This window comes from Monodon monoceros, unplaced genomic scaffold (assembly GCF_005190385.1).
Source record: "Monodon monoceros isolate NGI ecotype Baffin Bay Population unplaced genomic scaffold, NGI_Narwhal_1 Super_Scaffold_20, whole genome shotgun sequence".
NCBI lineage: Eukaryota > Metazoa > Chordata > Mammalia > Artiodactyla > Monodontidae > Monodon > Monodon monoceros.
The window spans coordinates 34204473-34217911 of NW_021703777.1; the positions used below are offsets into that span (position 1 = coordinate 34204473).

The 13439-nt window shown below is 35.4% G+C and overlaps 1 protein-coding gene across 3 annotated transcripts in view; it reads right to left on the reverse strand.

Moving 5' to 3' along the window:
- Positions 1-13439, reverse strand: part of TLL1 (tolloid like 1) — a 260947-nt gene that overhangs the window by 147925 nt on the left and 99583 nt on the right. For all 3 annotated transcript variants that reach the window (XM_029235369.1, XM_029235370.1, XM_029235368.1), the window contains exon 2: positions 1493-1603. In XM_029235369.1, the coding sequence (XP_029091202.1) occupies positions 1493-1603 (111 nt within the window). The remainder of the gene's footprint in view (positions 1-1492; positions 1604-13439) is intronic.

Here is a 13439-nt window from a genome sequence, read left to right on the forward strand (position 1 = left end):
TTAATAAAAATTGAGAATGTAATGTGATAAATTTAAGATTTTGCTGAGTTATATCATTGCTCTCTTGTTCCAAATCCATTGTCTCTGTGACAGTGTTAAGTGTGAGATAGTGGTTGGAGTCTGTCAATAAACATACCTATAGGAATGTACTATCTGTGATTACACTGCAAAGCAGTTTCCCTCATATATTTGGTGTATGTTTCAGAAAAGACTCACTATGTATAAAAAGGCTAAAGCATATTATTTTTAAGTACTGTATTATTTAAGTTTTATTACCTTACATAAATTTCTTATATGTAATAATATTTTGATTATGTACAATAATGTCTTTATTCTTAAAAGGGCATGCTAACCTATTTAATATTGAAAAGCTATGTTGTTGGCAATTCACTTCAAAATATTTTATACATACTTGTACATGTATGCATGCACACACACATACAGAGAGCAAATATGGTAAACTGAACAACTGCTGAATCTTCAAGGTGTATGGTTGTTGCTTGCATTATCCTATCAACTTTTAGATATCTTTGAAACGTCATAATAAAAAGCTGCGAAAAAGTAAATTGGGCAAAGAGTCTTAAGACTAAAATATATTTGTCTGCTAGATACCACAGAGGAACTATATGTTTTATTTTCCATAGAATACAAGAAGAAAATAAAAATAGCATTGGACAGAAGGAGAGATTCAATGAAATCAAAAAGCATGACACTGAATAAATGTTTTAGCAATAACTACAAAAAGAAATTAAAAATTTTTAACCTTGCAATTTTTCTCCAAAATAAAATACAGAATAAAAACTGTATCAAGATAATATAAAATAATTTTTAAATTTTAGTACAGATATTTTAAAATGAGGACCCAAATGTCTTTTAAAATATTACAAGTCTCATATAGGCATAATTCAAATATGTTCAAACAGCTGAAATTGATATTCTCTTCCAGGTTTCCACAAAAATTATAAAAATAGATATATAAATTTTTCTAAATAAGTTTGTATTTAATGACTCTAAGAATAATTTACTTTTTGCATCTCAATATCTAAATAGGAGGCAACTGAATATAATGTTCAAGACTATGAAATTTAACCTTCCTCAGAATTGAATTTTGGTCCTGACTTAGTCATTTCCTGGCTATGTGACAATAAGAAAACTACGTAACCTTGTAAATCTCCATCTCCTCACTTGTAAATCACAATAAGCAGCTACCTTCATGGGGTCATTATGAGGATTCAAAGAGCTAACACCTGCAGAGTACTTAAACCAGACCCGGTACATGGTACATGGTAAACACTACAATATCTTTGTTAAATACATTAATTAATAAAATTAAAGCTATGACTAAAACTTAAATTTCTAAATAGGCTCATTCATATCAAGAAAATCAAAGTTGATCACTGGAATATTAAAAATGATCTAAAGAGTATTTTAGCATTTCAAGAGTATATTTTCTTCTAAATGAATGCAAACTGAATCAAATAATCAACTGTACCTGTGGTATGTCCAAATTTTCCAAAGGGGTTCTGTGTAAGGTCAATTGTCCTATCAATTTGAAAGATATTTAAGTCTTCATCGTCTAAGGCAATGTCACCCCAAAACACAGCTAAAAAACAAAATTTCAATTAAAATATAAATTATTTAAGAACAAAAATCGATGCAAACAAAGCTAATTAGAAAAATATTGCTAAAAAATGTGGAAATGTGGTCCCTAAAGATATAGAGATATTTCAGAAAGTAAGTGTAACTGAACTTACTGGACCTGTTACAGTGTAATATGAGCCACCTGTGAAAGGATGTGACCCACTTTTTTTACTTTGATGTTTGAGGGGAGAGGGAGAAAGTTATTTCTTTGAATGAAATGGCCTCAGATTTATGGGGTGGGGGGGTTCTAAGAGAAGAAAATTCAGCAATCATGGCTAATTTGCAAATAAGTGAAAATCTGAATGCCTATATTTACAGTGGATGTCTGAGATCATCAGGTCTTCACTGACAGGTAGAAGAAGAGGTAGTAGCAACTAAACCGTGTGCTATGATAGCTTCATAAAGTGAAGTTCAATTGAGACAAAAGAATATTGCACTGTTATAGCAACTTATTCATCACATTTTTATACAGTTATAATGCACTTTCTCTAAAGATGGCATTGCCTCTGAGTCTCTATAAAATGTATAAATTAAGTCAACTTTTATTTAGGCAATGACCAGGTGCTGACCTTTCATCATTAATGACAAATAAGACATTGTCCATATTTTTAGGAGCATCAAAATCATTACCCTGATCCTGGAAACACTCTATCTTTTAGGCCCAGCAGTTTATGCTACTTAATAAAGCAAAGCTCTATAAACCATTGTGAATGTATTTAAACCAGTAAGTGAATTCTCTTTTAAGGTCAGAAATATACATTTGCATAACAAAAAATGGCCTCCTTGTTTATTTGAGTCCAAAAGTATCCCTTTGTACTATCAGATGTCAAAATATAATAACTTTAGGAAATGTAGCAAATTTAAGAGAGAGAATAAATTAATCATGAAATAGTAAAACATTGACAAATGCCATGGAAATTCTGGGATATTTGTTTCTTGATACAGGTTTACAAATTTGCTTTTTAAATTTTTTCTTCAGATTTTTCTTCTGCAAAACCAAAAAGGAGAGGAGGAATTTACATTAAAAAATTTAGAGAGAATCCTACTCAATATATTGTAATCACCTATAAGGGAAAAGAATCTGAAAAAGTGTATATATATATATATATATATAACTGTATCACCATGCTGTACACCTGAAACTAGCACAACATTGTAAATCAACTATATTTCAATTTTAAAAAGTGAAAAATATTTAGAAAATGACAAAATCCATCCTTTTCAAATCACTTTTACTAAATTCAAACCTTAATATGTATGAATTTTAGCTATAAAAACTAATTAATAAAATTAGTTTTAAGTCATAAATTTCAATCCTGAAAGCTATACAATGCTTTAGGCTTTGATCAAAGGTTTATCATATAAAATTGTATACTTAGTTTAGTTCGCTTACACAAAACTGACATGAGATAAGAAAGGGTTTATTTATGTGTAAATCTAGAAAGGAAGAAAATAGAAACTAGTTCAAGATGCGTTATCAGTTCAACATATGAAAAATCTTCATTAGAATTAGAATTCGCTCATCAACCCCTCTCTTCTGCCCTACTGTCAATGGAACGGCAGTCTGTAGAAGTAAAGTGATGCTTACAATCTTTTGATATCAGAGACGAAGAAGTCTGTAGAAGAGTTAATAGTGCTAAGAAGTTGGTCTTGATGCCTGAAATTGAATCCAGATTCTAATCAGCTTCATACACATGCAGCAGGAACTGCTAAGTCTCCACCATCCCTAAAGCCAGACATCCTAACAAATAGATGGCCTACCTAAATAAAATATTTTTCAATTATATAAAGGCTGGTTCATTTTCATAAATAAATTTTGCACATTTTTTTCCAGATTTTTCACTATTCTAAGGTAGATACAAGTTTGCTAGTTATTTAAATCTCCTATCATGTATTTACTATGCACACAGTTGTGACTGGCACTGACTGGCAGTGACTCTCTCAGTCTGCCTCTTCCTTCCCTAGTGCTGGGGGACAGTTAAGGACACTAAAAAAGTGCTTCTCTTTTATTTTTCCAGGAATCACAGCAAATCTGGTAAAAATGCAGGCTCTGATTTAGTAGGTCTGGGGAGAGGTCTCAGATCTACATTTTTAAGAAGCTCTCATTACTACAAATAATTATCATTGTCATTATCTTTATTAGAATCATTTTTTTTCTCCAACAATAAATTTTACTCCTCTCTGAATCAGCTGGTTGACTTGAAAGCTTAAGCATTCAATCAAATAAAGTGTATTTCATCTGTACTACATTTATATAATAAAGGTAGTAGTAAAATAAAACTCAAATGTGTTTTAGATTTTTATTTTCTTGTAGTGACTTTTCACATACAATAGGATTCATGTGTTGATGGATTATATCAAACGAAGATCAGCAGTCCAAGTTGATATAACACTTCACAGAAGAAAAAAAAATATTTCTGGGATAAGAACGGCATAAGACCAGATGATTCTCGAAGGAGACAAAACTGCTCTGGAGTATATAGCCTATTTTTTATTTATTGTTATTTTTTTCTGAGCTAATAGCCTCAGTAGCTTTGCAGTTCTGAATATGCCATGAATTGCTTCAGGAGCAATAGTGAGTGACTGAGCCAATTCGTATGTGTGTAGACTTGATATACTGTAGGCCATATACACCATTAAATCTTGATATTGTCTACAGCCACAAAAAATAGGCATCTTAGAATTTTCAACCTATCACATTGTATAAAATGCAAAATTTCTTTTTTTTTTGCACACATTTGAAGGTTTCCTTAATTCACCTTCTACTTTAGTCTAAGTGACTTATTTCTACATGTTAAATATTTACTTATGCATTGGCATAGCAAGCTGGACGATGACAATTTATACTAATATGGATTTAGAATTTGCATTGTAATCCAACATATATTTTTTATATAGGCTCCAAGATATTTGTAAGTCTTAAGTCTACTTTGGAGCTTTTTGTTTTTCTTTCTATATGGTATTTTCTATTTATTTTCATCAAAAAACAAAAATTAAAGAGAAATACTTTTAAAACTATAAATTATCAGGCTTCCCTGGTGGTACAGTGTTAAAAATCCACCTGCCAATGCAGGGGACATGGGTTCAATCCCTGGCCCAGGAAGATCCCACATGCTGTGGAGCAACTAAGCCCGTGTGCCACAGCTACTGAGCCTGAGCTCTAGAGCCCGTAAGCCACAACTACTGAGCCCGCATGCCACAACTACTGAAGCTCGCGTGCCTAGAGCCCGTGCTCCACAAGAGAAGCCACGACAATGAGAAGCCCTCGCACCACCAACCTGCCACAACTAGAGAAAGCCCGCGCGCAGCAACGAAGACCCAACACAGCCAAAAATAAACAAACAAATTAATTAATTAAAAAAACTATATATTGTCAGTCATTAGCCCCATTTAATACAGTGATTTGAGTTTAGTGATATCAGATACAGAAGCAATATAGGAAACTGGTTATAAATTACTATACTAGGGAAATGTTCAGTACAATTAGAATATTTACTATCTGTTTGGAATTCTGCTCAGATCCAGTCAAAAAATAGGGACGTAGTTAACCAATAGGCCAAAATAAAATGTCAAAAATAACAATTTTGAAACTACTTGGAAAACCACAGATTTTGTTTTTCCCTAAAAGCTATTTGCATTCATTGTACTACAAATTTTTTTTTTAATCAGAGACCAAAAAAAAAAAAAAAAAAGGGTGCTGTTATTGCACATTTTATAAAAGAATATATGGTGAAAATAAACCATCCAAGGTTGTGATTCCCTACACTCTAACTTTAAATGATGTCTCTTCCACCCACATCCCAATTCCCCAGTGATCTATAGTCCTGCAATTCTGAAGCTGGGGTCCAGGGACCAGCTTTAAGGACATTTCAAGCCTGTGATTTTCTAAAACCTGTATGCAAAAAATATGTATGAGTTTGTAAACACAGTCACCACATGTTTTCCAGAGAAGAGGTCCATAGTAGATTGCCAAAAGGGGTCACATAAAGTAAAGAACCTCTACTTTTGCAAAAAGCAGAGCCTTTCAATGCACTCAGGAGAAAATACTTACAAACTAAATATTCTCAAGAAAATGAATATATTTTCTTGATAGTTGATGACTACTTGGGAGTACACTGTAGTAGACAAGATGACAGAGCTCCTCAGGCATTTCTTACAGAAAGGCCCCCAGGAAGCTCCTCTTCCCAGCTAACCCTTAGGGGTCTCACCTGCCTCCACGGCCTGCCTGTCTTTCCAACACACAAGATTTCATAACATGCTTTCGATTGTTTGATTCCTCAACCTAAGTCTAAAAATACTGACCACAGGAAGGATGTGTTGCTCATGTTTAAACACTCACTGCCAGAGTGCCTGACATAAAGTAGTCCTCAGTATATGTTTTGAGGCACAAAAATTGTGAATGAGTAAATGAATTGGGGTATAGCTGTATATAACAAAAATGAGGCTAGGCATGCGACATAATTCACAAATTTGCCTTATGACCCCAAATACTAGGTGTTCAACCATTCCAAAGAATATTTCAAATCCTTTCAAGCTAGAGAGAATTACTGTTTTATACTTTAAAATAAAAACCAATTAAAAGGTAGCTGTCTTTCTTTTTATTCCAATAGCATATATTATTAAGTGTAGTTATGGGAAGTGTATCCTTTTTTCCTAAACATCACAATAATATGCTCAGGAAATACATGACTGAACTAACAGATCAGTTATCTTGAGAAATATAGGATTTGAGAAATAACTTAAAGATTCAACAATAGCCAAGAGGACTTGCTTATCACACTTTTTCAGTTTAAACTTTATGCTGTTATTGATGTTGGAATTTGGGAGGAAGATGACGTCATGTGAAGACCTGACAAAGCTACTTTGGCTGCTGTAGGCTAAAATATAGGCCTAGGGAAAATCTCCTCAGACAAGGGCAACAGCGAAGGCTTAAAAGTCAACTATTTTTACATGATTGACAACCACTAAGCAAATTCCCAAGGAAAAGTAAGATTTGGCAAAAGTTCCAATATATATATTTTGGAGACAACGTTACCTTACTTAAAAGAGGAAATAATGTTCTGGTGGCATTTCATATGCACAGAATAAATTTTTTCCCCAAAATGACAAACATGAAAGTTTGGGAAACAATTATCTAACATTTTAAAAGTTCTTGATACAACACTAAAATAAATGAAGATATATTTTTATATAGATTCTCAGAAATGATCTTCAAAAAAAAAAGGGTAAGAAATTTTTCATGTAGTACATTTTTTTCTTAAATTTCTAATAATAATAAAGAATTTGTAGTCCAGTTATTTTAGTGGTTGTTCATAAAAAAAATCATATGCAATGCTTTATTTAAAATATTTCATAGGGTTTTTTCAAGATCTGCATTATAACTTCTACCATATACTATCACATAAGCTGAACAAAATCATCCAGTCTACAAAAAGTGTGACGTGGTGAAGTATAAATGATGAGTTAAATAAAATGGTTTACTCATCTTTCTCCGATAAACTGGATTGAAAGGTGCTTCTGGATAATATGACTCTCATCTGCTGCCTTAAAACAAGATGCCTTGCGCTTCCCTGGTGGCGCAGTGGTTGAAAGTCCGCCTGCCGATGCAGGAGACGCGGGTTCGTGCCCCGGTCCGGGAAGATCTCACATGCCACGAAGCGGCTGGGCCCGCGAGCCATGGCCGCTGAGTCTGAGCATCGGGAGCGCAACAGGAGAGGCCACAACAGTGAGAGGCCCGCGTACCACAAAAAAAACAAAACAAAAAACAAGATGCCTCTATGTACCAAGGGCAGATATTTTGGAGGAAGGGGGTATAAAACAGTATAAAAAGCTAACTGTTTGGGCCGTTATTTAAAAAAAAAACTGTCCAAACATACTCCAAATTTAGAGGTTACTTCAAAGAACACAAAACTGCAGCTCGAGTTAAACACAGTTTTGATTATTTCTTGAATCAGGAAACAAAATACAGTCTCAGCACAAAATCAAATGTTCAATCTGAAATGCAAAACAAATAAACATATGCATATACATGTACATATATACCATGCAAGGAATATTCCTCCAGAATATGGAGACATTTGATAATAATTTTTCATGATATTAATGAGTTTCAAGATAAATCTAGATTGATCGATAGATTCTGAACACAGAACAGAAGCAGCAATTTAACTTTTTTAAATCTTTTTTTTCTGTTTTAATGCACTTTTACAATATGGATGTGATTAAATACTAAATTTTCAAATAATTGTATCTTCCTTCTTAAGTCAGAAAACAAAAGTTTTCCACAAAAAAGATCCATCAAAATACCGTGTCAATCTGCATTTATAACCCACAATACCCATGGATAGGGTTTCTCAGGACATTTAAAAAATGTCAACCACATCACAAATACTCATTTTGAACTCTTTGACTCAAACGAAAAAACACTGACAGAAAAATACTTTGATCAAGAAATGTAAAAATAAATATTGAAACTTATTTTGTGTACGGCCTAGTATTTTCTGTCACAAGTTTTTAAAAAAATGGTTTATTGTAGCTCATAAGTTTTTTAAAACTGCCATTCTTTTTTTTTTTTTTTTCGTGGTACGCGGGCCTCTCACTGCTGTGGCCTCAGGCTCCGGACGCGCAGGCTCAGCGGCCATGGCTCACGGGCCCAGCCGCTTCGCGGCATGTAGGATCCTCCCGGACCGGGGCACGAACCCGTGTCCGCTGCACTGGCAGGCGGACTCTCAACCACTGTGCCACCAGGGAAGCCCAAAAACTGCCATTCTTATACTTCTCAAATAATGAATATATAATCAACCACTACCAAGATTTGGTTTATTTATATTTCCCATGTCCTCTGTCTTATAACAATTGAGCTAACACCTGTTTTTCCTTCCCTTAGGCTTGTAATTGTCTACGTCTGTGGCCAGTGTAGGAGTCACTCTGATACTTCTTTTTAAATTAATTTACATTTTTATATTAAATTGGTTTATTTTCTAAATATTGACCTTAGCTCTTGGAGTAAATCTTCATGCCTTCCTGGAAGTAAGGTCATTCATGAAAATGCTATTTTCTATATTCTAGCTATGTTTTACCCATTGGCTGGTCACCTCTTCACAAAAACAGAAGAATCTTTTTTCTCACTTTCCATTTTTATTAGTCTATTGTTATAATAGGTTAAGAGAGAAAATGTTATATTCCAACATTTCTGGCCATTATTCATCTTTGTAAAAGATTTCCTCTAGAGCACAAGTCAAAGGTTGGAGTCTTTTTTCTTTGCTTAATTTATGCCATCGCACAGCCCTCAAGTCAACATGTGCTCAGTGAAATAGGCTTTACAAAATTTAAAAGCTCATTAACATCCTAAAAACTTGACTCCGCATACTGATTTCTATTCCTTGTCTTCTTAGTCTCAGAGACCTTCAGCAATTGAAAGGATAATTAAAGGGAACTTTATTCACACCAAAACAAGAAAAAATTGAAATATCTGTGAAATATCCTTGGTCAATATTATTTTGAACTTTGTAAAAGTTCCATAAAGTGTCAGTAACTTATATTGATATTAAATGTATGGTGCTTAATGTTAATAAAGCACCCTCATCAATATTATTCCAATTGAGCCTTAGAAAATTCTAGGATATAGATTCATATTATTAATCTGCCGATAGAATTTACTTTTTAAAAAACTTACCATCTCCTATTGCCCATTGTATTATACTATCTCCCTTTATTTGATTTGGGAGTTTATTGGCACTAACTTTAGGTAATTTTTTAGAGAAAAAAGATTCTGAGTCAGAAGCACTGTCTGTCTAAAAATTTCAATTTGAGGTAATGCTGGTGCCCCATATGAACCACTTGATGGTCTCATATAGCAAATGAAGAGAAGAGGTGCCTTTGTTTTTGGATGGGGAGAAACAAGGATGGACAGCATTGGCATATGGAGATGATGTACTTCATTGACAATTGGAAGTGACCTACAAAAGAAATAGTATTTTAGTAGTACTACTAAATAAAAAACGAGTTCATCATAGCTGGTGTGCTGGAAGGAAAGAAAACACCAAAGACTCTGCTTATTATCTAGTTGCAATATTAATATTACTGAATAATCTTCCAGTAATGTTTCAAGTCTGGTTTCAGATAATAAATTAGAAGGAAATAGATGTTGAAATGTAAAATAAAATACATGCATATTAGATAAATAAAATCTTTATAAATACCAGAAAAATCATTATTTAAATTTCAATATTAAATAATTATGCCATTATTTCAATTTAAATATTTAGAACTGGCATAAGTCTTAGCTAATAGATATAAATTGGAAAACTGGCCATTAAATCCTCCAGTTTCTCTGTAGCAATAGTGATGAGTTATTTTTAAAAAGAGAATAACTTAGAAGCTAAATAAACTACCAAATGTGTATCATGAGCAAAAATTATATATTTAATATTGAGCAAAATAATACAGTTGGAAAAAATATATTACTTGAATAAAGTCACTGTAGTCTTATAAAACCAACCAATGTCTGAAAAATGAAAAGAAAGGTCATAAATAAACCTGTATTTTTAATATCCCCACATATATAATTTCTTTGACATCATGTTTTAAATCATTTTGTTTAAGTGTATCCCTTAACTACTTATTGTGGATATAGGTGATTTTACTACTTTTGTCTTTTAACCTTCTTTTTAGCTTTATAAGGGGTTGATATACTACATTTGCCATATATTTGCTTTAATCAGTGAGATTTTTCCTTTTTGTAATGTTCACACTTTATTTCATCAACACAAAATAAGCATTTATATGATTTCATGGAGACTAAACACATGCTACTAAAAAACTAATGGGTCAAAGATGAAATCAAAGTGGAAATTAAAAAATACCTTGAGACAAATGACAAAGAACACACACACCATACAAAATCTACGGGACGCAGCAAAAGCAATAAGTACAGGGAAGTTCATAGCTATACAGGTCTTTTTCAAAAAACAAGAAAAATCTCAAATAAACAATCTAACTTAAAAGAGTTAGAAAAAGAAGAACAAACAAACCCTAAAGTGAGCAGAAGGAAGGAAATAAAAGATCACAGAGGATATAAATAAAACAGAGACTAAAAAAAAAAAAATAGAAAAAATCGATAGAGACTTTCCAGGATGGTGGAGGAATAAGAGGACATGGAGTTCATCTCTCCCCACAGATAGATCAAGAATACATCTACAGGACTTCCCTGCAGTGGTTAAGAATCCACCTGTCAATGCAGGGGACATGAGTTTGTGCCCTGGTCCGGGAAGATCCCACATGCCGTGGAGCAACTAAGCCTGTGTGCCACAACTACTGAGCCTGCACTCTAGAGCCCACGAGCCACAACTATTGAGCTGCATGCTGCAACTACTGAAGCCCATGCACCCAGAGCCCATGCTCTGCAACAAGATAAGCCACTGCAATGAAAACCCCGTGCACTGTGATGAAGAGTAGTCCCCCCCTCGCCACAACCAGGGAAATCCCGCCTGCAGCAATGGAGACACAACGCAGCCAAAAATAAATAAACAAAATTTATTAAAAAAAGAGGGCTTCCCTGGTGGCGCAGTGGTTGAGAGTCCACCTGCTAATGCAGGGGACACGGGTTTGTGCCCCGGTCCGGGAAGATCCCACATGCCGCAGAGCGGCTGGGCCCGTGAGCCATGGCCGCTGAGCCTGTGCGTTCGGAGCCTGTGCTCCACAACGTGAGAGGCCACAACAGTGAGAGGCCCGCATACCGAAAAAAAAAAAAAAAAGAATACATCTACAAATGGAACAATTCTCACAGAATACCTGCTAAACACTAACAGACAATTTTGAACACCTAAAAGGACAAGAAAGATCTCCATGTAACCAGGTAGGAGGAAAGAAAGAAGAAGGGAAAAGGAAGAGGAGAGGAAGCAGGATGGGACCTACATTCCTGGTGGGGAGCTGAAGGTAATGAGGTTTCCTCATCTGGGGAAACCCCCTCACCAGTGGGAGATCAGCTGGCACAGAAGGGGAGCTTTGGTGGCTTGGAGGAGAGCTCAGCAACTGGTCTGTGGCAAGCAGGATAGAGTGGGACCTACTCAGATGGTCCATGCCACAGCCCTGTGTGCCCCAGCTTGAGACAGGTGTCTGCTGGTGTGCACGGGGGCTGGGTGCTGGGATGTGTGGTTTGGAGAGCAAACCCAAGGAGGGGACTTCTGTTGGCTGTGACAAGAAAGCCTGAGGGGACAGGAGCACTATGGAGGGACCCCACAGGAGCTGGTTCGTGTGCCCCTGCCATCGCCTCTTCCACCCCCTCCCACCTGGGTGGCCTTCTTTCCCTGATCACTGCCTCGGCTCTTTCCTGCCTGATGGGCTCCCATGTGGTCTAGCAACCTCTAGAGCAGACTCCATTCGGCAGGACACACACAGAGGTGAGGCTAAAACCACAGTTAAGCCCCAGGGGCCATGTGACTAGGGAAGAAAAGCAGAAATCTCTTCGAAGCTGTGTGAACCGCAGAGTTACGCCTCCACTGATGGCTTCCTCGCCTGTGAAACATCCGAAAGGGAACAAGTGCTCCTGCAGCTGGGATGGGTCTGGCTTTAGCAGCTGTGGGCTTTGTGGGCATGTAAATGGATTAAACGCTCCAACCAAAAGACACAGACTGGCTGAAAAGATACAAAAACAAGACCCATATATGTGCTGCCTACAAGAGACCCACTTCAGACCTAGGGACATATACAGACTGAAAGTGAGGGGATGGAAAAAGATATTCCATGCAAATGGAAATCAAAAGAAAGCTGGAGTAGCAATACTCATATCAGACAAAATAGACTTTAAAATAAAGGCTGTTAAAAGAGACAAGGAAGGACACTACATAATGATAAAGAGATGAATCCAAGAAGAAGAGATAACAATTATAAATATTTATGCACCCAACATAGGAACACCTCAATACATAAGGCAACTGCTAACAGGCTTAAAAGGGGAAATCAACAGTACCACAATAATATCGGGGGATTTTAACACCCCACTTACACCAATGGACACATCATCCATACAGAAAATTAGTAAGGAAACACAAGCCTTAAATGACATATTAGACCAGATAGACATAATTGATATTTATAGGACATTCCATCTGAAAACAGCAGAATACACTTTCTTCTCAAGGGCACATGGAACATTCTCCAGGGTAGATCACATCTTGGGCCACAAACCAAGCCTTGGTAAATGTAAGAGAATTGAAATCTTATCAAGCATCTTTTCTGACCAAAACACTATGAGATTAGAAATCAAACACAGGAGAAAACCAAAAACCCCAAACACATGGAGGCTAAACAATATGCTACTAAATAACCAATGGATTACTGAAATAAATGGGAAATCAAAAAATGCCTAGAGACAAATTACATGAAAACATGATGATCCAAAACTGTGGAATGCAGCAAAAGCAGTTCTAAGAGGGAAGTTTATAGCAATACAATCTTACCTCAGGAAACAAGAAAATCTCAAATAAACAACCTAAGTGTATACCTAAAGCAACTAGAGAAAGAAGAACAAACAAAACCCAAAGTAGGTAGAAGGAAAGAAATCATGAGGATCAGACCAGAAATAAATGAAATAGAGATGAAGAAAACAGTAGCAAATATCAATGAAACTAAAAGCTTTTTCTCTGAGAAGTTAAAGAAAATTGATAAACGTTTAGCCAGACTCATCAAGAGCAAAAGGGGAGGACTCAAATCAATAAAATTAAAAAATGAAAAAAGGAGAAGTTACAATGGACACTAAAGAAATACAAAACATCATAAGAGACTACTACAAGCAACTT